This window comes from Neomonachus schauinslandi, chromosome 3 (assembly GCF_002201575.2).
Source record: "Neomonachus schauinslandi chromosome 3, ASM220157v2, whole genome shotgun sequence".
NCBI classification, from domain to species: Eukaryota; Metazoa; Chordata; class Mammalia; order Carnivora; family Phocidae; genus Neomonachus; species Neomonachus schauinslandi.
In genome coordinates, this window is record NC_058405.1 from 174,062,969 (window position 1) to 174,090,190 (window position 27,222).

General features: G+C 55.6%; 1 protein-coding gene across 2 annotated transcripts in view; it reads left to right on the forward strand.

Annotated features, from left to right (window-relative positions):
• Positions 1-25,902, forward strand: part of PNKD (PNKD metallo-beta-lactamase domain containing) — a 59,431-nt gene extending 33,529 nt beyond the window's left edge. Inside the window, exons 1-9 of one of the 2 annotated variants that reach the window (XM_021703322.1) lie at positions 5,290-5,486; positions 19,413-19,528; positions 19,695-19,807; positions 20,470-20,528; positions 21,250-21,342; positions 21,765-21,928; positions 22,637-22,723; positions 23,648-23,763; positions 23,982-25,902. In XM_021703322.1, coding sequence (XP_021558997.1) covers positions 5,326-5,486; positions 19,413-19,528; positions 19,695-19,807; positions 20,470-20,528; positions 21,250-21,342; positions 21,765-21,928; positions 22,637-22,723; positions 23,648-23,763; positions 23,982-24,155 — 1,083 coding nt within the window. In that variant the 5' untranslated portion in view covers positions 5,290-5,325 and the 3' untranslated portion in view covers positions 24,156-25,902. Of the gene's footprint in view, positions 1-5,289; positions 5,487-19,412; positions 19,529-19,694; positions 19,808-20,469; positions 20,529-21,249; positions 21,343-21,764; positions 21,929-22,636; positions 22,724-23,647; positions 23,764-23,981 lie in introns of those variants that run through there. The other variant, XM_044913755.1, reaches the window with a different exon arrangement.
• Positions 25,903-27,222: the final 1,320 nt, after the last annotated feature.

The following is a 27,222-nucleotide window of genomic DNA, read 5'->3' on the forward strand; positions in this document are numbered from 1 at the left end:
GTTGTCAGGTTGGTCCAGGCAGGTCTGGACATTGGTAGGCTAAAGATTGGTAGGCCAAGGGGGTGAGGAAGCTGACAGTTTCCTCAGCTGGTGAGTGGTTCCAGGGACTGAACCCAGGTTCTCACTGGGAAGGAAATGTGGGCAGGAGGAGCTAAGGGGCTGGGAGGAAACATACGGTTTGAGGGGCTAGAGATAAAGGAGTACAGGAAGTGGGGCTGAGGGTTCAGAGGGAAGGACACTGGACTAGAGGTTTTCCGAGGTAGAGAAGTTCCAGGGGGATCCAGGGTGTGACCACGTGAGTAGGCCATTCAGTTGCACTGAAGGCCTTAGAAGTGAGGTCAGGAACTGAGGCCAAGGCAGAGTTCAGAGTAACCTACGATAAATGCAGATTCCTGGGCCCTAGCCAGACCTACCAAGTTGGAATCTTTTGGGGAGAGGCCCAGGATTCTGTATTTTAACAGGCTCCCGGAGTGGTTCTTAGATTCTCTGAAGTTTGAGAACAGCTGAGCTGAAAGTTCCAATGAGCCATGCTTGCTGGAATTCCCTTATGACAGGAAGCAGGCAGGAAGACCAAAAACAGGTGTCTACTCTTCAGAGTCTGGGCTGGGTCAGTGACTGTGCTGCTGAGGAGGGCTGGAGAGAGGTTTTCACGCGAGGCAGGAGGAGCAGTGAGCCTGCCCTGGAATGGCACACGACACGTGTCGGAGGCTGAAGGCTCCCCCTCCAGAAGGCAGGGCAGCAGGAGGGAGGAAGGAAATAGATGTCAGGGGGGTGGCGGTGGGGGTGGGACTTGTTCCCACGCAAACCAGGGTTCCAGAGTGTACAGCACAGCGCCTTGGAGGGAGGTTCACAATGGGAAGGTGGGCTCGGCATGGGGGCAGCAGATATGGGGCTGGGCTGAGGGGGGGCCAGATAATCCTAGCCACCGCTGCTGCATCCGGCTGCCTTTTCTACACTGAACTCACTTCTCCACACTGGTCCAACAAGATGTCTCTTTTCTCTAACATTCAAACAGCTCCAACTGTCTCAGATCCTTCCTGACCACTCATCATCATCGACGTCATCATCACCACCATCAATACCATGATTTCTTGACCGCCAGCCAAGCGCCAGGCATCAAGCCTGAGCTATGATGCAAGATGAAGGCAGGCTCTCGATCCTAATGGAAGGTCCCGGGCCAGTTGGGAAGACAGGATTCAGACACCAGGGACAGGGAAACTGAGATGGCAAAGTGGATAAGGGGCAGATTCGAGAACCCCCTACCCCCACCCCAGGAACCTGCAGGGAGGCTTACTCTTTGTGAGTTAAGCTCTAAAGCCCCCCCATCACAGGCCAGAATGACACACTGCCAGTCACCTGACTCAGGTGATTAAGGGGGTCTCTCCTAGGAGAGTCGCAGAGGCAAACCTTAGCCTTGGCAATGCACCCCGGGCTGCTCAGGGGAGGAGGTCATGGGCAAAGAAGGGTTCCTCAGACTTGGCCCTCCTGCAGCCTCCCCTAATGTTATGAACCAAGGGCCGTCACCAGGCTTGTCCCAACTCCCTGTTCACTAGCCACCCTCCTGAGTGGGGAATGGCTTCTGCATGTCAGTCCTGCAGGGATTCAACCCACTGGTCAGAATGCTAGTCTTCTGACGGTCACAGGGCTCAGTGGCAATAACCAAATTATCATTCATTCATTCTTGGTTTCTATCATTCACTCATTCATTCAACAGATGCTTGTCATCTACTTTGAGCCAGGCATTGTGCACCCCACTGAGAATACAGAGGGGCAGAGATAGACAGATCCTTCCCTGACTTCATGGGGCTTTCATTCCAGCAGGGGGGGCAGATGAGAATCACAAAATAACATCATAGTGTGAAAAGCGTGATGAAGGAAGTGAGCAGAGCAATACAGCCGACGGTGACGGAGTGGTCAACGAAGGCCTCTCAGAGAAGGTCGCATTTTTCTTTAATTTGATGTATAGCTTACATATGGTAAGTGCGCGCATTTTTAAGGCACAAGCTGGTGAATTTTCACACTTGCCTATGCAAGCGTTTCTCCACCTCTGTACTGTTGACATTTGGGACTGGATAATTCTTTGTCGTGGGGCTGTCCTGTTCAGCGTAGGATGTTTAGCAGCATCCCTGGCCTCTACTTACCAGATGCCACTAGCGCACCTCCCCCTCCCTTTTGTGACAATCAGAAATGTCTCCAGACTTGGCCACATGTCTTCTGTGAGGCAAAAACCCCGCTGTGGGGGGCTCCTGGGATAAGCCATGTAATCATCAGTCAGCGCAGGATACAGGCTATTCCCATCATGGGGGGGGGGGGGCTGGCACTTGAGCTCCAACCCAATGGATGAGAAGCTGCTCCCTGTTCAAGAACTGAGGGAAGAGCGTTCCAAGAGGGAGCATGAGCAAAGGCCCTGAGGTGGGAATGAGCTTGGCCCATCTGAGGAACAGTGTGCCTGGTCCATGGTGACAAGGGCAAGAATGGCATCTGAGAAAGTGGAAGAGATAGGCTTGGTGTCATTAAGCAGGGACCTTGGCATTGGGACATTTCAAAGAACATTTGTGAGTATTTAGTATGCATCTGGTACCACGCCAGACACTGGAGATTCAAAGATGAATCAATTAAATCATACTCCCTACTCTTCAGGAAGACAATAAAGTCTTCTAGACTCTAGACTCTTGAGATAGACATGTAAACAAATATATATATCTATATATATAGCATGAGGCATTGCATTGAAAGATAGGATTATGGACGAGACCTAGAGCTGCACAAGGGGCCCATGCATAAGCCCATGCTGGGGTCGGAGGGTTCAAGAAGAGCTTTCTTGAAGAGAGCACATCTGATCTGAGTCTTTGGGGGAACAGAGGATGAATGACACTCCGGGCGGAAGGTACAGCATGTGCAAAGTCTCAAGGATGTGGAGCAATATGATGGATTCAGGGAAAGACAAATAGTTAGGTAATATAAGGTGTAAGTTCAGGAGGAGGTGAATACTGAGGCATCAGTCTGGCTGGGACAGAAGGTTTTCATGGGAGAGGAGATGACACTAAAGCAGATTTGGGGGCACCTGGCTGGCTCATTGAGTGGAGCCTGAGACTCTTGATCTTGGGGTTGTAAATTTGAGCCCCCCGTTGGGTGTAAAGATTACTTAAAAAATAAAATCTTCAAAGCAGATTCGGAGCAGATGTTGGAAGTCTTCCAGAACAGTCCAGGGGAGGAGAGGAGGGCTTCCTGAGCCCACATGAGGCCCCTAAAACACCCACCCTCACTCCTTATCCCCAGCCCTGTCCTGGCACCATGTATTTCATAAAATGCATCTTGGATGATTATCTATAATCTTGTCGGTGTGTGTGTGTCTGGAGAGTAAGAATTCGATCATTCTGTATTCTCAGCAGGCTCATGGCTGAGCCTGCATTTCCTGTTTCAGATGACAGAGACTGTGTTTTAATTTCCCAATATAATGCCTGGCACAGCCTTACCTGCAGAAAGGTGTGTTCACAATGACTTTTGATAAGGCTTCATAATTCTTCACTTTGCATGTACAGACACAGACTTAGAGACATACAAAGTCCCTTGGCCTGGAAGGGCCTTCTGCAAAGTAGCCTGTTGGTATTCTCTCCTCTCCACCTCCTGCGCGGCACTCACAGGTGGGAAGCTAATCACAGGTGGGAGCCTAATTCCATTCTATCTGATACGTGTTTATTCAGACCTTTGGTGTGCCAGGCTCCGAGAAAAAGCTGGATCGTGGGCAAGGAGACAGGGAGGGAGAAGGCCATAGGTTCTGGCCCTCGAGATGTATCCATATAAGAGAAAGTCCATGCATGTCTGGGGTTTCTGAATGAAGCCAGGATTAGGTGTTGGGATTACAGTTCCGTTTAGGGATACCTCAACCCATCTCTTGGCTTTTTTGAGGGTGAGGATGAGGCCTCCAATTTATTGTGCATAGTGATGCTATATGTCTCTGCTCTCCACGCTGGGGACCCAGCCTTTAGGTCCAGCTGTCTATCAGAGGGAGAGAGTGTGTGATTCGGGGGTCAGCTTATCCAGCCTCTTAGGCCAGAGCCCAGGCTGCAGGGAAGAAAACAAGAGCACTGCCTCACCTGCTTCCCTCCCCAACCAACTCCCAGCAGGAGAGAGCTAACTTGACTGTTGGCGGTATTTCCTTCCCTTCTTGTGCTGGGCCAGGGCTAGGGCTGGAGCCAGAAGGTTTGCCCAAATTTGTCGATGTCACCACGCCTGCCCTTGCATCTACTTCCCTCCCACTGACCTCAACAACTTCTGGAACCCATCAGGAAGGCAGCAGTGCAGGGGGCGGGAGCAGGGGGTGGGTGGGGGGAATGATGTGGAAATTCCACTGGGCTTAGGAGGCAGGATACCAAGGTCCTACTCCTGTCTCTGCCACCCATTGTTGCATAATCCTGGTTCAATCACACCCTCTGACCTTTGTGGTCTCTTCTCATCCTTAAGGGTATATGGTTTACAGGTCACCTGCTTAGGGAGGCCCACGCCCATCTAAATTGGTCCTCTGTCCTCCTTATCATTGGCCCCTCTGCTCGCTCCCTTTATCACAGCACACTTTGTAATCACACACAAATATGTACATATGTGTGTGTGTGTATATATATGTGTGTATATAAATATAAATAAATGCGTATATAATTATGTTTGTTGGCTTATTTGGTTTGTTTCCCTGCCAGAATCTAGATTGCAGGCTCCAGGAATGTAGAGGCTGTGTGTCTTTGACCCTTGCATCCACAGAGCCTAGAACAGTGCTTGGCGCAAAGGAGGGCACAGAATAGTAATTTAGTGAATGAATACGTGAATGAATGGCCATTGACCCACATGATCTTCCAGGTTCCTTCCAGCCGAAAAAGTTTCAGGCTAAGATTTCCCGCCAAGAGGACCATTCCAGGGCCTCTCGCAGAGTCCCCCTGTTGGGGGAAGGTGGGAGGATGTCGAGAGTGGGGGTGTGGGGGGGCATCCGTCGAGCCTCGACCGCCTCCCCGCCCTCTGGAGATCTTGGATCGGGATCGGCGCAGGTCCGGAGACCGCTCCCGGGCCGGCCAGCGGGGGCGGGGCCAGGCCGCGTCCTGCGGGTGGCATTCGGGGCTTACGCCCGGCCGAGGGTGGCGAGGGGGCGGGTTCGAACGCGAGTCGCGGAGCGGGGCGGGGCCAGGATGCCCCCCACGCCCCCCCAGGCTGGCAGTTCAGGGGGCGGGGCCCCAACCCCGCCGATTCCCTGCCAAGGGGCCTGGGCCGAGCCGTCGCCTAGCAACGCCCCGCCCCGCCCCGCCCGCCCCCGGTCGGCCGCGGGCGCCTGCCCCCAGCATGGCCTGGCCCAGCTGGTCCGCGCCGTGGCTGTGGGTCTCCGGCTGCGGGCTGCTGCTCCTTGTCCTCGTCCTGCTCGTGAGCCCCCGCAGCTGCCGAGCGCGGCGGACCCTCCGCGGCCTGTTCATGGCGCGCAGCAAGCGGCTGCTCTTCCGAATCGGGTTAGTGCCGGGCTCCCGCGGCGGGCGCGCTGCGGAAAGGGGGCTGAGAGGCGGGGGCCGGGGGTAGGGCTTGGGGGTTCGGACGGGGGCTGGGACAACCAGAGCCAGACAAGAGCGATCGAAGGGGCGGGCTGGAGAAGCCACTGATTTGGGGGAACTGAGAAGAGCAGGAGTTGGGGGGGCTGGAAAATTGGAATGGGCGGGGGAAGGATTGGAGGGGCAGGCCAGGGAAAGGGGGCATGAGAGGACATCTGGGGAAAAGAGCCAGATGAGGGACTGGAGACGGAGCTGGAAAAGGAGGGCAGGTGCAGAAGAGAAGGAATGCCTCAGACCATCGAAGTGTCACTTGAAACCGCCAGCTCCCTCCATGTGTCCCTGTCCTTCTCCCCAACACCCAGCTCCCCACCACACAATGTAAGCTCTTCTGTCCCAAGCGAGAGTCCCAACTCTGTAGGTCCGTCCCTTTCCTTCTATTCCCCCACCCTGGCCCGTGTCTGGAGCCCCAGGCTGTGAAATCCGACCCTTCTCACTCAGCCAGACTTGTGGAGGTTCGCTGACCTCCAATGTCTTTTTCCTGTCAGACCCCCTTCCCCCGGTCCTCACTCTTTCCTTCCCCCTACTTTTCCCCTTTCCTGGGCCAGACAAGGGGGGTAACCAGCTCTGATCTGCCTGGAGACACTAAAGGGGTGGGGGGGTACCACAAGAAGGCTTCCTAGGGCCCCTAATCCCTTCCCGCAGCCAGCCAGGGCTAGGGGGCAGGACCGCAAGCTTGAGGACAGCTATGATGGGGACGGGAACTGTGGGAGCCCTGGCCACTGGCCAGGTTTCGGCGAGGGCCTAAGCCAGGGAATTTCCTGAGCTTCAGAGAGGACATTGTACAATTTATCCCTCCTGCCCAGACCACCCCAGATCTTCCAAGAAGCTTCAGCGCTGGGATTCTACTCAAACTCAGTCTAAGGAGTAGATACAACGGCTAGTGGGGCGAAAAGTGGAAAAGCATGGGGGGGAGAGAGAATCTTGCATGGGTGCCTTTGGGGCATTCACATCTCTAATGGCTCAAACATTGGTCACATTCTTTTTTTTCTTTTAAGATTTTTTTTTATTTTTAAGTAATCTCTACACCCAACGTAGGGCTCGGCACTCAAACTCATGACCCCAAGATCAAGAGTCACATGCTATACCCACTGAGCCAGCCAGCACCCCAACATTGGTCACATTCTTGATAATGCTCCAACCAAGTCACCATTGCTCTGCAAATAGCATTAAATAATGAGATTTACAGATATTTAAATAATTTCATATTTGGGACCTAAAAAAAAATTTCCCCATAAAATTTCTGGGAATTTCACAGCTCTGTGTGGAGAAGGATTTTTAAATTTACTTCTGGCTTTCAAAGTCAGTCACATTGAAGTCATACAAATGGCCTGAGGAAGTGGAAAAGAAAGGTTTCCACAAAGAACTGGAATCAGAAGTCCTGAAATAAGAATTTCCAAGATCGCCTTCTCCGAATCCTGAGGGTCTGGGTATTCCTAGAACTTAGGATCTGGGAGTTTCCAAATTCCCCAAACTTGGAATTCTCAGAGAACTTCTTTGCAATTTGGTTTTTCTGTTGGGCTTTCCTGTGTCTGGATCTCCCTATTGCCTTGGAATCAGCTCCCCAAATTTGCAGAGCAGAAGGGCGTGCCTAGAATCAGAATTCCAGATCCTGCCCCTCCACGGTCTGGGAAACAATCAGTTCAGTCCCTTGGGGGAAAGGCTGTTGGCTGCTGGGAGGGACAGGGGGTGTGAGCAGGAAATGGTCTGGGGGAAATGGGCAGGTGTTGCTGCTGGGGGGTTGCCTCCAGGAAGGATGGGGAGGAGGGGGAGGGGAGGATAGGATGGGACAGGCTGTGATGGGAAGGGGCAGAGTGCGGGGCACACTCCACCCTAAACATGGGGCTGGGAGGACCACAAATAGAGGGTTCCATTGGGCGCTGGAAAGCAGGTGATGGAAATACTAAGAGAAGAGCAGTTATCATTAATAACAAGTAATTAATGATTACCACAAGTAATCAGTGGTATTTGAAAATTTTATAAAGGGCTTTCCTCAGACATAACCACAGTTGTCTTGGGATGGGGATGCCTGGGCATCAGGGAGGGTACACCCAGGCTAACCTGAGATAGACACACACATGGGAGCATGGGAGACAGTGAAGCACATTGCATGTGGGGTTGGACGAATCTGCTTTTGAATCCTAAGGTTTGTTGCTTAGTAGCCACGGGACCTTGGATAGATAACTCAGCCTCTCTGTGCCTCGGTTATCTGCATCTGTAAAATGGGCATGGTGATTGTACCTCCCTCATGGGGATCCCGTGAGGACCAAATGAAATTGTGCATACAAATGCAAAGGTCTGGCTCATAGTAAGTGCTTGGGAAATGTTAGCAATGGCTCATTCTGGAGCATGGGGAGTGGGTGGTAGGGTGGCATTGGCCAGGCTCCTTCTGGAGCTTCCTTCCTTACTTCTCCTGTTTTCCAAGCCTATCCTGTCCACCCACCGCTCAGGAAATCCCACATCCCTTTATTCATCCAGTGAACTCCTAACTCTTCTGGGTTGGGATTGTGGGATCACAGATATGAACAGAGTCTGGTGGCTGCTCTCAAAGTATAGGGGAAAGGAGCATGAACAGGGACCCAAACTGTGGCAGGAGGCAGGGCACGACAAGTTCCCCAGGGAGTGGCAGGGGTGACTGAGGAGGCTGGCATCAGGAGCATGGGACTCTCCCATGTGTGCCACCAGCTTTGTGCCTCAGTTTCCCTTTTGCCCCTTTGCCTCCTCAGTGGTAGTTGAGAAGGTGTTGCAGAATGGGGCCCTGTGCCTGGGTGGCTCAGTCAGTTAAGTCTGCCTTCGGCTCAGGTCATGATCCCAGGGTCCTGGGATTTAGCCCCGCATTGGGCTCCCTGCTCAGCGGGAGGCCTGCTTCTCCCTCTCCCACTCCCCCTGCTTGTGTTCCTGCTCTCGCTGTCTCTTTCTGTCAAATAAATAAATAAAATCTTTAAAGAAAAAAAGAATGGGGCCCTGAGCAGAGCCTCTGTCTCCCGGGGGGGGCGGGGGTGAATGGGGAACAAAGCTGAGCTCGTCTGGGGCTCGGAACGTCTTGCACAACTGAGAAAGGAGATGACAGCCAGCCTTTGGGGTGGGCAGTCCTAGCTGCCAAAGCCCTTCTATCCTCCCTGACCAAACCCCCTCTTCATTCCTAGGCAGAGAGGGTCTTTCTTGACTCTCCTGACCCAGGTAAAACCAACTGTCCCTGGGACAGACCTTGCTTGCTCTATTTCTGCAAGAGGAACCCCTTCTCTGGGGCCTGTGAGGCCCACTGGCTTGATTTCAAGGAGCGGCAAGAATCCTGGGCTGAGGGCCCTGAAGTAAATGACCCACCTGCTTGTGACCTGAATGAAGGCTGCGCAGAGGCAGTGGGCTGGGCCATCCCCAGCGCAGCCTGCACGAGGGGAGCAGGGTCCTTTTCCTTTCACAGGCCTTTGGGACCCTGGGGAGCTACAGCCCCAGCATCCACAGCGGCCCCTTGGCTCCAAAGCGTGGCTCTGAGTGGGTGCCTCCTTCCCCGAGCCACATTGCCTACACCCCTGTCCAGGCCTTTGGGACCCTCCTTCACCCCCTGCAGACCTGCCCAATGCCATCTTCCACAGGCCTGGAACTCTTTCTACACTTCTGTCTGGGGCCCATCAGACCTTCCTTCCTCCGTATGTCTCTACCTGTCAAATGTTGTTGCATTCTCAAAGCTCACCTTCAAAATACATCCAAGCACACCTGGCTGGCTCAGTTGGTAGAGCATACAACTCTTGATCTTGGGGTCTTGAGCTCAAGCCCCATGTTAGGTGTAGAGTTTACTTTAAAAAAATAAATAAATAAAAATAAAATATATCCCAAATCCGAACACACCTATCCGTACTTCTGCTATTGTCACCCTGGGCCAACCCATGGTCCTCTCCTGCCTGGCCTCCTAAACTGACCACTTCCTTTGGCGTTTGTACCCCCAAAGTATTCTCAGCGCAGCAGTTAGAACGAAACCATTAAGATTTAAGTCAGAAATGTGCCATTCTCTGCTCAGATCCCTCCCGAATGGCTTCAAGGTCCTGGGTGACCAGCCCATCCCCCACCCCACCTTTTATGCTTTTCACCTTGCTCCTTCTGCAAGGTGCCTACTCCGGCCACTTGGCTCTTCCCTAAACACTCTAAGCCCTTCGATTGCTGTTCTCTCTCACTAGAACCTTCTTCCCCCCAGATGGCCACATGGTCTGCTGCCCCACTCCCTTCAGGTCTCTGCTCAAATCTCACCCTACTGGGGAGTCTTGCTCTGACCACCCCATATAAAAATAGCAACACTCACACCCCTGCATGCTCTCCCCTCTACCCTGCTTTATTGTTCTCCATAGTACATATCACCATAGGGCATCCTATATATTGATTTGTCTATTGGTTTATTGGTTTCCTCCCCCAACCAGAATCTGAGCCCAGGAGGGAAGAAATATCTTTCAGTAATGTATCCCAGTGTCCAGAACAGTGCCAGGCACACAGTTGGCCCTTGTTAAAAAGTTTTCTGAATGAATGAAAAGCTTGGCGCAGGTGCCGTCTCCTCCATGAAGCCTGCCCAGCCTCCCCAGTCCAAATTCATCTCAGCCTCCAGCATGACCTTGGCCCTGGCCTCCCCCTTAGAGCTTTCACTGCACATTCTGGCTTGTTCTTACATTAGGTGTCCACAGGTCTGATTCCCCCACTGGACTCCTAGCCCAGGGAACTGGACTGAATCAAGAGGGCCTGGCACTGGGGTGAGGGAGAGCAGGGGAAAGCCGAAGGAACAGACCCAAACCCAAATCAAACAAAACCCAGGGGCCTTGGCTGGGCAGGTGGCCAGGGTCGCAGGCAGGACTGAGACCTGGCCAAGAGGCCTCCAGCCATGGCGATGCCGCTGATTCCCCTTGAGAGCCCTCAGCCGGCCTCCTCCTCGCTCTGGGGAAGATGGATGGAGTCCAGAGAGGGCTGTGAGGGCTGCGGGCCGGCATGGAGCCTGGAGCTCGGCCGCGTGGTCCCCCGGGCAGGCCTGTTCCGACCCCGCGCAGGTACTGCCCCTCTCCTGGGAATGGGGAAGTGCCCCCCCCAACTCCAGGCTTGCCGGCAGCTTCAGGAAACTCCCTCCCTAGGGCCTTTTTAGCTGTCTCATTATCTTCTTTGGTTTCCTCAGTTTTGAGAAAGTGTAAAACATTGAGTCTCTTTCTGTTCCTAAGGGTCCTGAGAGCAGGCCCCTGGGCCCTCAGACAGGCATTTCTGGGTTTGGTTTCATAAAGAGGTGCAAAGCCTGGGGCAGTCTGTGTCCTGGGGGGCATGAGAGGAGATGCCAAAAGTGCCCCCTTGACCAGAGGCCGCAGCATCCTGGGCCTGCGTGTTGGGGCCTAGTGGAGTTCAGGGTCCAGGACGAGGTGGGACTGACACTTGGGAGCCCTCAGGCCTCTCTGGCCCAGATGGGGAGACTGCCCGCGGGAGGAGGGGAAGAAGAGCTCCATTGTGTGTTCTGCACTGGGTGTCTGAGGGAGCAGGGGGAGGGGAGGGGCTGTGTCTCAGTCCCCAGCTGGCCCACAGGCCTCCCATGGGGCTAGAAGTTCAGACTCAGAAGCCAGAGAAGCCATGCTTCTGTTCAGTGAGGCTGGGAGTGAAAGGTGTGCCCGTGACCCCTCACTGGGGTGACTGGTGCTGTGTCCCAGCCCTAAGCCCTCAGGGAGGGCCCCTCAGGGCAACTGCAGGGGATCACCCCAGGCAATCTGCCCCCACCCCCACCCAAACCTGCACAGCGGTTTTTCTGAGTCCCAGGAGACCAATTAGGAAACTTTTCTTTTGTTTTTGGTGAAGGGACAGTGGGTAGTTCTGGGCCCCAGAACTGCTGAATCAGAATCCAGGCAAGGGGCCAGGGCATCGGGGGTGGGGGTGGGGCTGAGGGTGGGGGCGGGGAGAGCAGGGAGAAGAGGAAAAGGTCCAAATCTTCCTGTTTAACCAGCACCCCAGATCATTCTGATGCAGTGGCCTCAGGCCCAGATCCCACCTTTCTGACAATGCCTGGGAACCCCATGGCAGAGAGTTTGAATCCCACATCAGGCCCTGGGGTGTCAGCAGCATCTTGTAAATCATGTGACCTTTCCAGGCTGAGCTGCTCCTTCAGGGAGGAGGAGGAGCACCCGGTTTCACAGAGAGGGAAACCTAGGCGGGGAGTGCGTTCCTGGTTCTTGCCTCTGGCAAAATTAGAAAGGAAGCTGTGGGGGCCCGTTAGATGGGGCAGTGACTCCCAGCGAGGTGGGGGGGCTAGCAGATGGGACAGGTTCTTCCCAGTGACTCCTTCACCTTCACATTTTCCTGGCTGGGGTCTGTTCTGTTTTCCTACTCTTCTGCCCATGGAACCATCAACCCAGTCATAAATCCGGGATTAGGAATCAGAGCCTTGATTTGAAAGGGACCTTCAGGATTCTCCAGTTCAGGGTGTCTTACCCGGAGGTCCATGAGGTCTCGGACCCTCTGCCTTCATCAGCAAAATGCAGCACATGTAATGAGTTCGGCCCAAGTGTGGGTCTCGAAAAGGCTAAAACCAGTGATCCAAGAGGTCCCAGCGGCCAGATACTGGGCCGCGTGTCTGCGTCACTGAAATCACCCTGACATATCCTTTTTCTCAACAGAGACGCTCAGAGGAGGTGGGTCTACCCGAAAATACTTCAGGCCCACTCATGTCATCCTGCGCCCTCATTCGGGGTTCGGGGAGGATGTTAGTAGTTAGAGTGTGAACTCTAGGATCAGGCTGCTGGGGATGATTCTCTGCCCCACCACTCACTTTGGTGTGATCCTGAGTGGACCCCTTCCCACCTTTCCGGGCTTCCGTGTCCTCGTCTATAACATGGAGGAACGAATAGTAGCTGCCTCCAGGTTGTTTGGGGGTGGACAGGAGATGACTGGTGGGGAGACACTTAGCTCAGGGCTACGCTGAGGTGAGGTTGGGAGGAGATGAGCCCGTGCGCTCCATCTGCGTGTGCAGACCCCTGTCCAGTGCTCCCTCCATCTCCTCCATTCAGGGGCCCCGGGCCCAGACCCCAGAGCCTGGGAGGTTGGGATTTGGTGCCCTGTGATGCAGCCCCACCCATGCCCTTGGGTCTAGGTGACCTGGTTATCAGAGCACCCTGCTGGGCCAGGTGTGTGGGTGCAGCAGGGAGAGGGAGGGACGTGGGAAGCCGATGGGTGAGCAGGGGCAGAGGTGGTTGCAGCTTGGGCTCATAAGCCCCCACCAGGCGTCACAAGGTCCACAGCTGGGCATGGGGCCCGCAGAGCTGATGGAGCACTCTCTGCACCAGGTCGCTGCTTTAACACCGGCATGCTGGCCGCCCCCCCCCCCCCCCCCCCCCAGCCGTTCCTGGGCACCAAGTCAGCATTTTCTGAGAGCCAGTTTGTGCTGTGCTGGGGCTGGGGGTACCCCGGGGGGTGGTGCGGAGGAGCCAGGAGGAGCAGGCTGGGTCACCAGCCGAGTCCGCCTACACCATGCATGGCACTGATTAGACACCAGGGAGAAGTGGATAAGGCCCTGCCACTGAGGGAGCAGGGAGGTGGCTTTGAGCCGAGTGCCCAAGGATACTTAGGATTCGAGTAAATCCAGAAGGCCTGGAGGGTATTCAAGGCCGCAGGGCAGGAGCTGAGGCAGGAGCTGAGGCAGGATGGTTGTCTGAGATTTGCAGGAGGTATTGGAGGCATTCACAAGAAGATAGATAATATAACAATTCCCCCGACCTCCCAGCTTAAGCAACAAAATATTACTGACATGGTGAAGTCCCTGTGCCCACCTCGCAGCCCACCTCCTTCCTGCCCCTGTGGGAACCCAGCTGAGCTGCACCTCGACCGTGCCCTCAGCTGTCTTGATTCTTTCACTGCATCCGCCTGTATCCCCAAGCAATATAGATAGTGCTTTTGCATGCTTTGGCATTTTTAGTTATTTTGTATTATTTTTTTTTTAATTTTTTTTTTTTAAAGATTTTATTTATTTATTTGAGAGAGAGAATGAGATAGAGAGCATGAGAGGGGGGAGGGTCAGAGAGAGAAGCAGACTCCCTGCTGATCAGGGAGCCCGACGTGGGACTCGATCCCGGGACTCCAGGATCATGACCTGAGCCGAAGGCAGTCGCTTAACCAACTGAGCCACCCAGGCGCCCCTATTTTGTATTATTTTTTTAAAGATTTTATTTATTTATTTGAGAGAGAGCGAGTGTGTGTGCACACAAGTGGGGGGAGGGGCAGAGGGGCTGATCCCAGGACCCCAGGGATCATGACCTGAGCCCAAGGCAGACACTTAACCGGCTGAGCCCCTCAGGCGCCTTGCTTTGGCATTTTTAATAACTGTTGCAGATTGTCTGTTTTCCCTGTAGTATGTCTGTTAGCTTAATGTTGTGTATTTGAGTTTTGTGCACATTGAGACCTGGTGCTCTAGATCATTCTGGTTGTCAGACACACCCCTGTCACCAGTGGGGAGCCACAGAGGGCTCTTGAGCAGGAGCAGGACTCGTTCAGGTGGCGCTTTAAGAACTTACATTTTTCCATTGGTTTGCGGTTTGGGCAGAGAGCTGAGGAAAGGCGGCTTTCGCAAGGACCTCATGAAGAGCTTCGGGGGCCTGTTCCCTGGCGCAGCCCATGTTGGGTTGTGGAGGCGAGACTGAGAGGATTCAGTTGGGGTAGCATATGTCAGGGAGAGAGTTCAATGTGGAGCTCAAGCTGTGTCACTGGGAGGGTGACACGGCCTTTCCCAGAGAGCGAGGCCGTAGGGGGATACGGGAAGGAGCTGACAAGCACGGTTTTGGACCCTGGCGACTGTGATGCCCAGCCAGCACAGCAGGCAGATGAAGAAGGAGCCACAGTTCTGAGGCTGGAGAGAGTCACACAGCAGTCACTGTCAGGGAAGGAGCAGGCCTGGCGATAGGATCCCAGAGTCACTGGGTCCTCGCCCCTGCCTCCCAGCCCAGGCCAGCCTTCCGGTGCTCTGTACAGTGACCCAGACCTCAGGCCCACAAAGCCACCTTGTCCCTCCCCCTATAGCCAAGCAGGGCACCCATCTCAGGTCTGGCATCCATTCCCCCCTACCTCTGCCTCACCCCTCCAGTCCTGTCACCCTGACAGTCCCTTGTCATGTCCCCCACTGACGACTCAGTTCCTCCGGCCACCTGCCATCCTGCGCCCTTTCACCGCTCCCTCCAGCACTGCAGGCCCCCAAGCTCTTAAACAGGGAAGTCAAAGCATGTGCCTCCCCGCTTTAAAACCCGCCAGCAATGCCCCCCCGCCCCCAGGCTGGCCTGCCCACCCCGCTGACCCCTTCCCTAGCACTCTCCATCCCTCCGCCCTGCCTGGCAACTCCTAGAACATGCCTGCCTGCCTCGGGGCCTTGGTGCGCCCCGGACAGCCTGCCCTCCGTCTCTCCTTTCCGTTCCGGCTCAGGTGTGACCGTCAGGGAAGAGCCAGGCCTTTTCCCTGAGCACCTTGTCTGCAGTCAGACTGCGTCCCCTCTGCTGCTCTCTTCCCTCACCAGCTGCACTCAGCCGCTCGCCTCTGACTGACTCCTTCCCTGGTCTGGGGTCTGGCAGCCCCGGCGGCCTTGCTCTCTGCTCTCTGCCCTGCGTCCAGCACGTGCAGCAAGGATTTGCTGAAGAGAGTGAATGAAAGAAAGGGGCCTTGTTGATGGCAGCCTCCCAGTGCACAGCCCCTGCCCTCGTGGCTCTTGACCTTCGCTGGGGGAGAAAGCACATATAAGAAGCATCCAGTAAGGGAAGACAGGCAACATTTATCAGTCCCTCCCGAATGTGGACAGCCATGTTCCAACAGCTGTGAGGGGGCCCCGGCCGAATTCGGGAAGGAAGCGACAGTTGCTAAACCTTCCACCCACCAAGGCCCTCGGCGGACTATTCACATTTGTTATCTTGTTTTATGTCACTGAACGTTCACACAGTCCTGCAGGACTAAGTCATGGTGTCACCACTCTAGATGAAGCTGATCTAAGAGACCCATAACTCGCCCAAGGACACGGGGCTGGGGGCGCCAAGCCATCACTGGAACCCAGAGCTTCCTGTGGCCAGGGCCCAGGCACTTTCTATAAGCCTAAGTAGGAAGGAGTGAGGTCAGGAACAGGACTCCAGGCATGGATGCAAGGTGGTGTCAGGGCACAGACGAAAGTGATTTTATTGACTTATTTATGATCTTTTAAGTTTTCATTTTGAAATAATTTCAGACTTGCGAAAACAGTACACAGGATCCACCTATACCTCTCACCGGGCTCCCCTGAATGCTACGTCTTCCCTAACCACAGACAGTCAGCAAAACCGAGACGTTAACGTCCATATAAACTCTTACCGACTCTCCAGACCTTACTGAAATTTTTCCAGTTGTCCCATTAACATTCCTCTTCTGGTCTAGAATCCGATCCAGGACATTTATGTTGTTCCAGCCGATCCCTTCCTGCTGGGCCTATCTGGTGCGCCGGCTCTGTAATTACCAGAGCACAGCGCAGAGAACGGGCAGCCCCTGCCGGCTGGGTGCTTTCCTCCCCGCGGGGACTTTTACACTTCCCGTCTGTCCCATTCTTGGTGAGCCTTCCCCAGATTCTGGCCCAGCGGGCCCCCTCCCTTCTTAGAAATGTCACCTCCAGAGTGGCCTTCCTTGATGTCACCATTCTCTGTTCTGTTGCCCAGTTTGGTGTTGTCATCTTGACTTGACAATGTGTTTGTTAGCCTGCCTGTCCCACTAGCTTATGTATAAGCTGCCAGAGGGCAGTGACTCTGCCTTACTCACTCTGCCCAAAGCCGAGCCAGGCCTCACTAAATACTGTTGCATGGGTGAAAGTGGGAAGATCTGCAACTGATTTGAAAATGAAACAGAAAGAGGGCCAGGGCGCCGGAGTGGCTCAGTCGGTTGGACGTCTGCCTTCAGCTCGGGTCGTGATCCCAGGGTTGGTTCTGGGATCGAGCCCCACGTCGGGCTCCCTGCACAGTGGGGAGCCTGCTTCTCCCATTCCCACTGCTGCTCCCCCTGGCTGTACTCTCTATCTCTGTCAAATAAATAAATAAAATCTGAAAGAGAGAGAGAAAGAAAGAAAAGAAAGAAAGACTATGGAAACTGGACATAAAGACACAGAAAGCATGGCAAAACCCTGCCACAGGGTGTCCAATTTCCCAAGGCACACGGGTGCACGGGCACCCAGAACAGAGATGGCAGTGATTAATCTCTAATACAATCATGGAGACCTGCTCATGTTTGACCAACTTGTTTGTAGACAAATCAGCCAGCTCTTCCCAAAGGGGCCTCAAGAGCGGCTGCCCCTGCCCCCTCCACCCCAAGATAGACACAGCAAATCTCCATAGATATTTAGGGTCCATCATCTACCCCCAACCCTGCACCTTGACTCCTCTCAGGCTTTTTTTTTTAAGATTTTATTTATTTATTTGAGAGAGAAAGAGCAGGAGAGAGAGCGAGCAGGGGGGAGGGGCAGAGGGAGAAGGAGAAGCAGACTCCACGTTGAGCAGGGAGTCCGACATGGGGCTCAGTCCCAGGACTCTGGGATCACGACCTGAGCTGAAGGCAGACACTTAACCAACTGAACCACCAAGGTGCCACTTCTCTGTCTCAGTCTTAATCAGCCAGAATCCCTGCCCCTTTTCTGACTGACTTGCTGGATGACCCTAAACATTGACACAGGAGGCTTTTGACACCAGCAGCCCAGCACCCCACCCTGGTCTCATTTTTCCTTGTGAGAGACCAAGGTGTGAGACAGTTTGAAGTGGCTCGTCCTGAGCTGGCTGGGCTGCTCACAATATTTGCAGGGCCCGGTGTAAAATGGAATCTGGAGCCTCTTGCTCAAAGAGCAGGAAAAAGGTGCCATGAAAGATACTAAAATATAAGCTTTTCCTTTCTTCTATGATTTCGCTTTTGACTTGTCTTGATGTTTTTATTTATTTATTTTTTTTAAAGATTTTATTTATTTGACAGAGACACAGTGAGAGAGGGAACACAAGCAGGGGGAGTGGGAGAGGGAGAAGCAGGCTTCCCATGGAGCAGGGAGCCCGATATGGGGCTTGATCCCAGGACCCTGGGATCATGACCTGAGCCGAAGGCAGACGCTTAACGACTGAGCCACCCAGGCACCCCGTCCTGATGTTTTTAATTTGCTACTTAACATCAGCATAAGTAAAGAAAAATTAAAAATCTAAATTATCAGCATGAATTTTGCCTTTTGCTTTATTATATACAATCCCAGTTTTTTGTTTTTGATTTGCGGGGGGGGGGTGGGGGGGGAGGGTTACAGGTAGGAGAGGGAGAGAATCCCAAGCAGGCTCCACACCAGCGCAGAGCGCTATCCCAAAACCCTGAGATCAGGACCTGAGCTGAAACCGAGTGGGAGAGGTTCAACCAACTGAGCCACCCAGGCACCCCTGTACAATCCCAGTTTCAAATGCAAATATAAGGACATTTAAGTCACATATGAAATCACTGAAACTGTAATTCACGTTTCCTAGCTTGTACACAGTATTTTGTTCTTACCCAAGCAGTGGAAATGCCGCACAAAACGGAATCACCTGTTTCTATTTTCACTTTTGGTACACCCACATTCTGCCAGCCCCGTCTGCCTCCGGCTTACTAACGAGCCAGGGAGGACGGAAGGGACAGGACAGATGGGCTACCCTCTTTCCCTTGCCTCCTGTAGCGTTGTTTGCAGCGAAAACGGATCATACAGGGAAGTAACACGAGTAAGAAAGGATGGGGCAGGGTTTTTCGGTCATTTGTGTTTCTTAGAACACCTTCTTTATGCATCTGAAGCACGTTCTGGTTTGGACCAAAGGCGTGGCCTCTGTATACATAGATGTAGACTCACCTTGTATCCCCTTTGAGTCTTGAATCCCCACCACGGTGGGGCCACCAGAATCCTGTGCTCGTGGGCACCGTGAACGTGGGGCGGGGGGAAACAGCAGGGACCGAGCATGCGCATACTGTGTGGGCTTCGACCCCGGCATTCCCTCGTCCTATCAGACTTCACTTCCGGGACACAAATCCAAAGGTAAAATCATGAAGAATTTCAAGATGGCGGCAGTGGAGCATTGAACCCAGCGTGGGGCCGTGTGTGCCTGCGCCGGTCACATGCTCGCCCTGCATGCCGCCATCCTGTGTTTGGAGGACTCTTAGTCACAAGACCCCTCTGTGCCTTGTGCCACTTTCTCGCCTGTCGCATTTGTAGCCTGAGATGGCCTGACATGGTGGTGGGAAGAGGGAGTGTGGTCAGGCCATCCCGCCTCGCCTCTGCCTGCTTCCTCCACCAACCCACCAACCCACCGGACAGAACTTTCTATAGTTTCCCCAAACAAGGCCCTGCTGTCTGCTGCCTCTGGCCTTGCCTGTTGTTTCCTCTGACCCGGAGGCTCTCCGAGTTTGGTCCCCGGGCCAGCGGCAACCAGCAGCACCTGGAGCTTGTTAGAAATGCAAATTCCCAGGCCCCACCCCGGACCGGCTGAGCCAGCAAAGACAGGGGGACGGGGCAGGGAATCTGGTTCAGCAGCTCCCCGGCGTGATGTGATGCGCCACTGCTCTTTGGAACTATGTCTCCCACCTCATTTCGCTTCCTAACTCCTCCACCCCTTTTGGGGACTAAACCCCTCACCCTCTGAGTCCCTTCTGTGAATCCCTCAGCTCATATCTCCCCCGATGGGCCTGGGGCTTGGGGGTGTCTGTCCCCTTCTCCCTCTCGGCCTGAGGACCGAGAGACCGAGCAGGGCACACAGGAGGCACACACTAAGTGACGGCAGAGACGCGCCGACTGCGGGTGTCGCCGAGGGTGGAGACGGGGGCGGGGCTGAGCGCAGACCTCCCGCCCTGCAGGTACAGCCTGTACACGCGCACCTGGCTCGGGTACCTCTTCTACCGCCAGCAGCTGCGCAGGGCTCGGAACCGCTACCCCAAAGGCCACTCCAGAACGCAGCCCCGCCTCTTCAACGGTGAGCTCTGGCTGCCCCGGGCCAGCGTGGCCCCAAGCCGTGCCCACCCCCCACCCCCCACCCCCCCCCCCCCCACCCCCGCCTACGCGCCATCATACTACCCCCCTCGACCGCTGGGCTCCCTGCCCGGCAGGCACCCCGCCCACGGCCCGTCTCTGTCCCCCAGGAGTGAAGGTGCTTCCCATCCCCGTCCTCTCAGACAACTACAGCTACCTCATCATCGACACCCATGCCCGGCTGGCTGTGGCTGTGGACCCCTCAGACCCTCAGGCCGTACAGGTGAGGGGAGGACTGGGGGCGGGGCAGGGGTACTTTGGGTCATCGTGGGGACTGGCAGCTTTCCCTCACTGGAGAGGGGCTGTCACTGATCCCTCTGCCGGTGGGATGTGCCCCCTCCTTGTGCCCTCACACACAGACCCTGACATGCAAGTACACACAGAGACCCCCCACAACCACAGCAGGGGGTGGGGCCAGTGTCCGGGGCATGGCGGGGGCTGGTGGGGGGGACGGGGACAGCCGAGGGGGAAGCCGAGCCAGACGGAAAGGGATGCTGACTCAGGACCATGGTCTGAGGTTTCTTCTGTCTTTCACTTTCTGTGGCACCTTTCTGACCCTCCTACTTCTCTCCTCATCTGTGTTGTCAGTGTCTGGGTCTCTCCATCTTTCCTTCCCATTTCTTATTTCTCTGTGTGCACATGTATCTGTGTGTTCCTCTGCCCCTCGCGCCTCCCTCCACCCACCTCCCCATGGCCTCCCCTATGCCCTGGCTCAGCCTCAGCTGCCCCCCTTCTCCCCAGCCTTCTCCTCCCTACCCTCTCATTCTCTAGCTCATCACCTCCCTGTCCCTCATCCTCCCTGCTCTCCCCCCTTTGCCCAGCACCTGCGTCCCTGTCCCTTCCTGCACACTGCTCCTCCGTCTCAGTACCTCTTCTCTCCCCCAGGCTTCCATTGAAAAGGAGGGCGTTAATTTGGTTGCCATCCTCTGCACCCACAAGCACTGGTAAGGGGCTGGGGTGGGGGTCTGGGTACAGATGATCTTCCCTGGCCGACCCTTGCCCCAGTGGGCTTGGCAGGACTAGGCCCAGTGAGGACAGGCTGGGCTGGGGGGCAGGGAGTCAGGATGCGAGGGCACCCACCTTCTTCATAAAGTCATGGGGGCACAGCAGAGAAGGAGGGAATGGGTGGGTCTCCCACCGCAGCACTTATCAGGCTCCTGAAACCCTAGAGGAGGGCAGGGCAGGCATTTATCTTTCGTTCCTTGGGCATGTATTAGATGCCCAGTGTGCTCAGGACATGGGCAAACCCTGTGAGTTCTTTCCTCAAGGAGATTATAGTCGGTAGGGGAGACAGCCTGTGTGACAGTGTACAACAATGACAAACATTTAGGTGGCAGTTGGCACAAAGTACACGAGGTGGAGGCCCTTGGTGAAGTGTGACCAGATCCACTTGGAGGGATTAGACGCTGATGACCCTGGAGCTGAGAGAGTCCAGAAAGATCAGTCGGCACTGGCTGGGCGATGGAGGGGAGGGGTGGCAAGTCGTGGGGATGACACTGAGAGCAGGGGAGCAGCTCGAACAAAGGCCTAGAGGTGTGGACAGCTTGGCTCAGTTCAGAAGCCTAGGGCTCAGGGCTCAAAGGCCTGGAGATCTGGAACGAGGAAGGCAAAGAGGCCTAGTACTATTGCCCCTCAGAGTCCCTGCCTGTCTCTGCCATCCTCCAGGGACCACAGTGGAGGAAACCGTGACCTCCGCCGGCGGCACCAGGACTGTCGGGTGTATGGGAGCCCTCAGGACGGCATCCCCTACCTCACCCAGTAAGTCCCTGACCCGGGGTGGGTGGGCCTTCCGTGCCCCCTTTCCCACACCCCATCGTGCAGTCGACTATTGCAGGACTGCCAGCAGTTGGATCTTTGCTGAAGCCCTTCGTGGCCCTTAGAGGGCATATCACAGCCCACCCCCCAACTCACCCAGCCATGGTCCCCAAGAGAGGGAGAGGCGAGGGTTTGGATCTGAAGCCCTGGGCACTGTCAGTGCCTTCCCTGTCTGGTGTGGGGTGTGTCTGTCCCCTTCTCCCTCTTGGACCTGAGGACTGAGCAGGGCAAACAGTAAGGCTCCGTCCAGACACTGCATGTCCCTGCCTCCTTCAAATCACCCAGCCCCTTGGGCCTCGGGTAGGGCAAGGATCAGCACGGCCCAAGCTCTAGCACCTTCTCTCCCCTACTGCCTTGCTTCTCAGTCCCCTGTGTCATCAAGATGTGGTTAGCGTGGGACGGCTTCAGATCCAGGCTCTGGCCACTCCTGGCCACACGCAAGGCCATCTGGTCTACCTGCTGGATGGGGAGCCCTACAAGGGTCCCTCCTGCCTCTTCTCAGGGGACCTGCTCTTCCTCTCTGGCTGTGGTGAGTTCCTCCCAAAAAGGGAAGCAGGAGTGGGGGGTAGGGGTCAGGGCAGAGACCCAAGGACAGCACAGCCGCATGCAGTGCACGAAAACTTTGCTTTCAGTGCAGACACTGCCTTGCTGTTACTCCCGTCGCGTTAGCCCATTGTTTTGAACACCCTCACGACTCCCCCACAGGGGATGCACAGAATGAGACAATGCTTGCAACTGAGTACAGACCTGGCAGGGCGTTTGTTTCCACTGGGTAGAGCCTACCTAGTTCTTCAGTACCTGGAGAGACTAGGTTGCAAAAAGTGGAGAAGCGCCGAATGAGAGGGTGACCCGTGGGTAGGGGAGGATCACGGTCCCAGGCTGCGCGGAGTCTCAGAGGGCAGCCCAGGCAAAGAAAGAAGTGCTCCGTGGAAAAGAGCCACCCCACACCAACTGTGCCTGGGGCCCTGGGCACTCAGCCTGAAGATTCCATCCCCCTCTCCATCCACGCGTCAATATGTGCAATGCGGGCCTTCCCACAGGCTTGGTTGGGGAGTGACTGTGGGCTCAGCAACCAGTGGGAAGGAGGACGTAGAGGCCTGGGGGGTGAGTGTGGCAGGGGCCAGGTTGAGGCCTGGTGGCCAGCCCCAGCTATGCACGCTGGTCCCCACCCCCCTCCATGTACCTTAGACTGAGCTGTGTTCTTCTACCTTGTAACACACCCACTGCCCCTCACCAGGACGGACCTTTGAGGGCACCGCAGAGACGATGCTGAGCTCCCTGGACACGGTGCTGGGGCTGGGGGATGACACTCTGCTGTGGCCTGGTGAGGTCCCCCTCCCACTCCTCCCTCACTCCCCTGGAGTCCCAGCCGCCCCAGCTGCTGGCCCAGAGGGGACACCACTCCAGCTCTGGAGCCAACTCTAGCCGTGAGGGCAGAGCCCCCTTCATTCTGGAGTTCTGGCTCTGAATGCCTCTGCTTCCCACGCCAACTGCCCCTGACAGCCAGCCCTCGGCCTCTTGGGAGCCCTGCAGGCCCCAGTGCATCCCAGAGAGATGGCTGATATTTTATAGCCAGAGCCGAGAACAGAAAACAGCCTTTGCTTATCAGAGAAGTCAGTAAATCCGCTCTGCACGTATCCACTGCATGCATCCATAGCCCACATTGCGTGTGCATCCATCCCCATGCATGTATGTGGCACATCTGTCCGTCCAGGCGTCCAGACACTGCATGTCCCTACATACATCCACGAACATTGGATAGCCATAGTTCCTCAAACACATCGCTGAGATGGCAGCAACTCTTCGGAACGTATATTTATCCATCCACTCATTTGACAAATACTTGATTGAATGCCAAACGCATACCAGGCTCTGTCCTAGGCACCGGGAACACATCTGTGTTCTAGGAGCATTATTTTTCCCACTTGTCAGATGACAAAACTGCGTCTCAGAGAGATGCCATGACTTGGCTGAGGTTGCACAGCTGGGCAGGGGCGGAGTCAGGGCTAGGATGCGGGGCTCCCAGCTCCAGGTCTGGCGGTTTTGCCCCTGAACCGCTTCGGCCCCTTCGCTCGTGGCTGACCTGTGCCCACATTTAGAGAAGCAGCCCCGTGTGGTTGGGGCTTTCCCGGCAGTGCTAGCCCTCCCCCTGGTCGTCAGGTAGCCGGAGGGCTTTTTCTGACCACACCACCCCTCTCTCTGTGTCCTGCATCTTGGCCCCCACCCCCACCCCCCCGGTGGTCCTTAGGTCACGAGTACGCAGAAGAGAACCTGGGCTTTGCAGGTGTGGTGGAGCCCGAGAACCTGGCCCGGGAGAGGAAGATGCAGTGGGTCCAGAGGCAGCGAATGGAGCGCAAGAGCACGGTGCGGGGCGGGGCCTGGGGTCCAGCCCCGGGGTGGGCGGTGCCCAGGGCACTCCCAGCAGGAGCCGCTCCATGCTGAGCTGCGGCCTGCAGACCCATCCCTAGAGCCCCGACATGTTTGGTACACAGGCCTTCAAGGGAGGCCCCCTGGCCCCTGAGATGGGAGGGGACAGGGAGGCTTCCAGACTCTCCGCCAAACCGGTGCCTCTCGTCCCACAGTGCCCGTCCACCCTGGGAGAAGAGCGTTCCTACAACCCCTTCCTGAGGACGCACTGTCTGGTGCTGCAGGAGGCTCTGGGGCCAGGCCCGGGTCCCACCCGGGACGACGGCTGCTCCCGGGCCCAGCTCCTGGAGAAGCTCCGCCAGCTGAAGGACCTGCACAAGAGCAAGTGACAGCCCCCAGCCTACCACAGCCCGCCCCCCACGGCGGGGAGGCCCCCCCCCCATCACCCGCACCACACCATCCCCCTCATTGCTGCCACCACCACCTCATCGGCGCCCACAGTGGGCCTCAGGCCCCAGCACTGTCGGGGGGAGGAGGGACGAGGGGACGGAGGGGACGAGGCCATGAGACCAAGAGGATGGAGGCTGGTCAAAGGCTCGGAGATCCCATGGGGGGGGCAGGGTAGGCTGAGTCATCCAGGGCGAGAGGAAAGGGTCTGGGACATCTCCAGACCCAGCTGGGAGGGTGCCTCCTCCCTGGTCCCGCTCCTGCCCCTGGTGAGGAAGCAGAGAGTGCTGGTCGCCGCTCCCTCAGGAGGCCTCACTCGCTGCAGCCCCTGAACCCAGGCCAGCAGGAGTCGTGAGCGGGTTGAGACCTTTCCGCCCTTTTCCCTTCCAGGCTTGGGAAAGACACTCAGGTCCCCCAGAGTGGCCTGAGGTGTGGTGCCTTGGAAAAGTGGTCACTCAGAGGGGTAGCTGGGCTCCGGTGTCCTGAGACACTGGCCCTCCTCCCCAAGCCTCCCCCCTGTGTCCCCCCCGCCACCATGAAGGCATTTTTTAAACAGAGCCATTTCTGGGAAAGATGAAAGGGCTGGACGTCTGCGTGTCTGGGCAGTCTCAGCCTCAGTGACTCCCCTGCAGCCTGGAAGAGGGAGGGTCCTGGTTGCCACAGAAACAGCACCCTCAGGCTGAGGAGACACTGGGAGCTGGGACTGCAGCCCCACAGGCGGGGCCCAAAGGACCCCCCTTCCCAGGGGGCAGAGAGCCATCCTCCACCCAGCCACAGCGGTTTTCTCCTGATGGCCCTTGTTCTTAGGAACTTCTGCCTTGTTCTAACTCCTGCTTTACCCTCAGGCCCTCTCCTCTTTTAGTTACGAAGCCATTCCTCTGGCCCTCTGCGGTTTGCCAAGAACATCCCCATGTCATTTCTCGTTCGATCCTTGGTCCCATCCTGGCTGGGGAAAGGGGTCTACTCAGCAGAGTGCAGAAATCAGAAGTCTGGGAGCAGAGAGCTGTCAGCTCTTGAGTGAGTGGTGGCCTCCAGGACCCCAGGTCTGAAACCCAGCTCAGCCTCTCCTCTGGTCTCTGGTCCAGGTCCCTTCAGGGCCACAGAGAGGATCCCTAAGGTCCTCGAGCAAGCATACCTCGGGTCAGCTGGGAGCCTTCTCTTCCTGTGTTCAAGCTTTCCCTCGGGCTCTGCTCGCCTCTGGTGAGCCTCCGAGATACCCCCTGCCCTCAGTGTCCCCTCATCATCCCGCCTCTGCCCCTGTCCCCAGCCATGGCCTCTGGTACCAACTCTAGCAATACCTCCAGAATAGAGTTCCCCGCCCCCCCGAGACATGCAGTTCCATGCCGCTGTGCCTTTGCTCATGCTGTTCCTTCAGACTGGAATGCCTTTCCCCCGCTCCTCCGGCCTTGTCTGCCTGGCAAACACCCACTCATCTCTCACAACCCCCCTCAAAGGCCCCCTCATCCAGGAAGACAACCCCCATGCCCCTCACCCTCCAGGCTACCTCTGCTCTTTGTAAATGCTTCTCCCTCGTGGCACTTCTCACACTGTATGTTACTTGTTTACATGTTTGTCTCCCTTCCTAGACTGTGAACCCTTCAGGGCATGGACTGTATCTTATGCATCTCTGTAATTCTGCGCCCAGCACGGTGCCTGGCCCACAGGAGGCGCTCAATAAATCTTGAATGAATGAATAATTTAACTGGGGCTCGATCACTCAGTGAGATCATCTTTACTGGTGGTTCCGTTTTCCTGTCTGAGTTACCAGTCTGCTAACTGGGAGCTCCTGCGCTCCAGGAGCCTTGGCCCGGAAACAGTGCTATAAATACACCCTCCCATGGCCCGTGTGCACTTGCTCAGAGTTACAGCGTGCTCACCTCAGGGTTTTCCAGAGCTTGGGAGGCACAGGTGCACCCCTGGCCGCAGGGGAGAGGGATAGCCCTGAGGGCCAAGGCTCTGGCGCTAGCCTCTCTTCAATGCGTCTCTTTAACAGAGCCAGACTCCGGGTCCATACCTTAGTCGGCCAACTATCTTGAGTTAAACTTTAACACTGTGGTTTTGTTTTCATTGTATCTACCTTTGAGGTCAATATTTTTTCTTAATTCATTATTTATTTTAGAGAGAGCACACAGGTACATGCGGAGGGGCAGAGAGGGAGGCAAAGGGACAAGCAGACTCCCCGTTGAGTGAGGAGCCTGACTTGGGGCTTGATCCCACCACCCCCAGATCGTGACCTGAACCGACACTCAACCACCTGAGTCACCCAGGTGCCCCTGGGGTCAATATTTTTGACAAGTGATGGCAGTTTTCTTTTTTTCTTTTGTTTCCACAAAGTGAAAGCAGTTTTCAATTCATGAAAGTAATTATAGATATTTATTGAAATAGGGATGAAGTAAAGGTGGCCCTGGGCCATGGCAGAACTCCTTTTTTTTTTTTTTTTTAAGATTTATTTATTTATTTGAGAGAAAGAAAGCGTGAGTGGTGGGGTGGGGGATGTGTGCAGAGAGAAAGGGAGAGAGAATCTCAAGCAGACTACCCACTGAGCACAGAGTCCAACCCGGGGCTCGATTCCACGACCCTGAGATCATGACCTGAGCCAAACTCAAGAGCCAGCCGCTCAACTGACTGAGCCACCCGGGGAACCCCATAGCAGAACTCTTAAAGGTGGCCTTGATATGGCTGAAGATGGGGCAGCACTGGCCTAATTCCACATTTCCTTGGGGCCAGACCAAGGCATAGTTTTCCCACCCTGGGCACAATTCAGCCTACCCTCCTAGGCGCCCCTCACCCCAAGCAAGGAACCTTGGCAATGGCCCCCGCTCTCCTGGATCAGGGCTGCACTTAGGGTGGGCGTGGAGGAAGGGGCCATGGTCCTCACCTTCCAGAAGAAGGGCAGCTCTCTGTGCTCTGTGGTTGTCTCAGGGTCACTCCTATCTTGAATGGGCAAGCCCCAGGGCCAGGTCTCTTTGGGTATGCTCAGCTACAAGGGGCGTTTGGTGATGGTTCTCT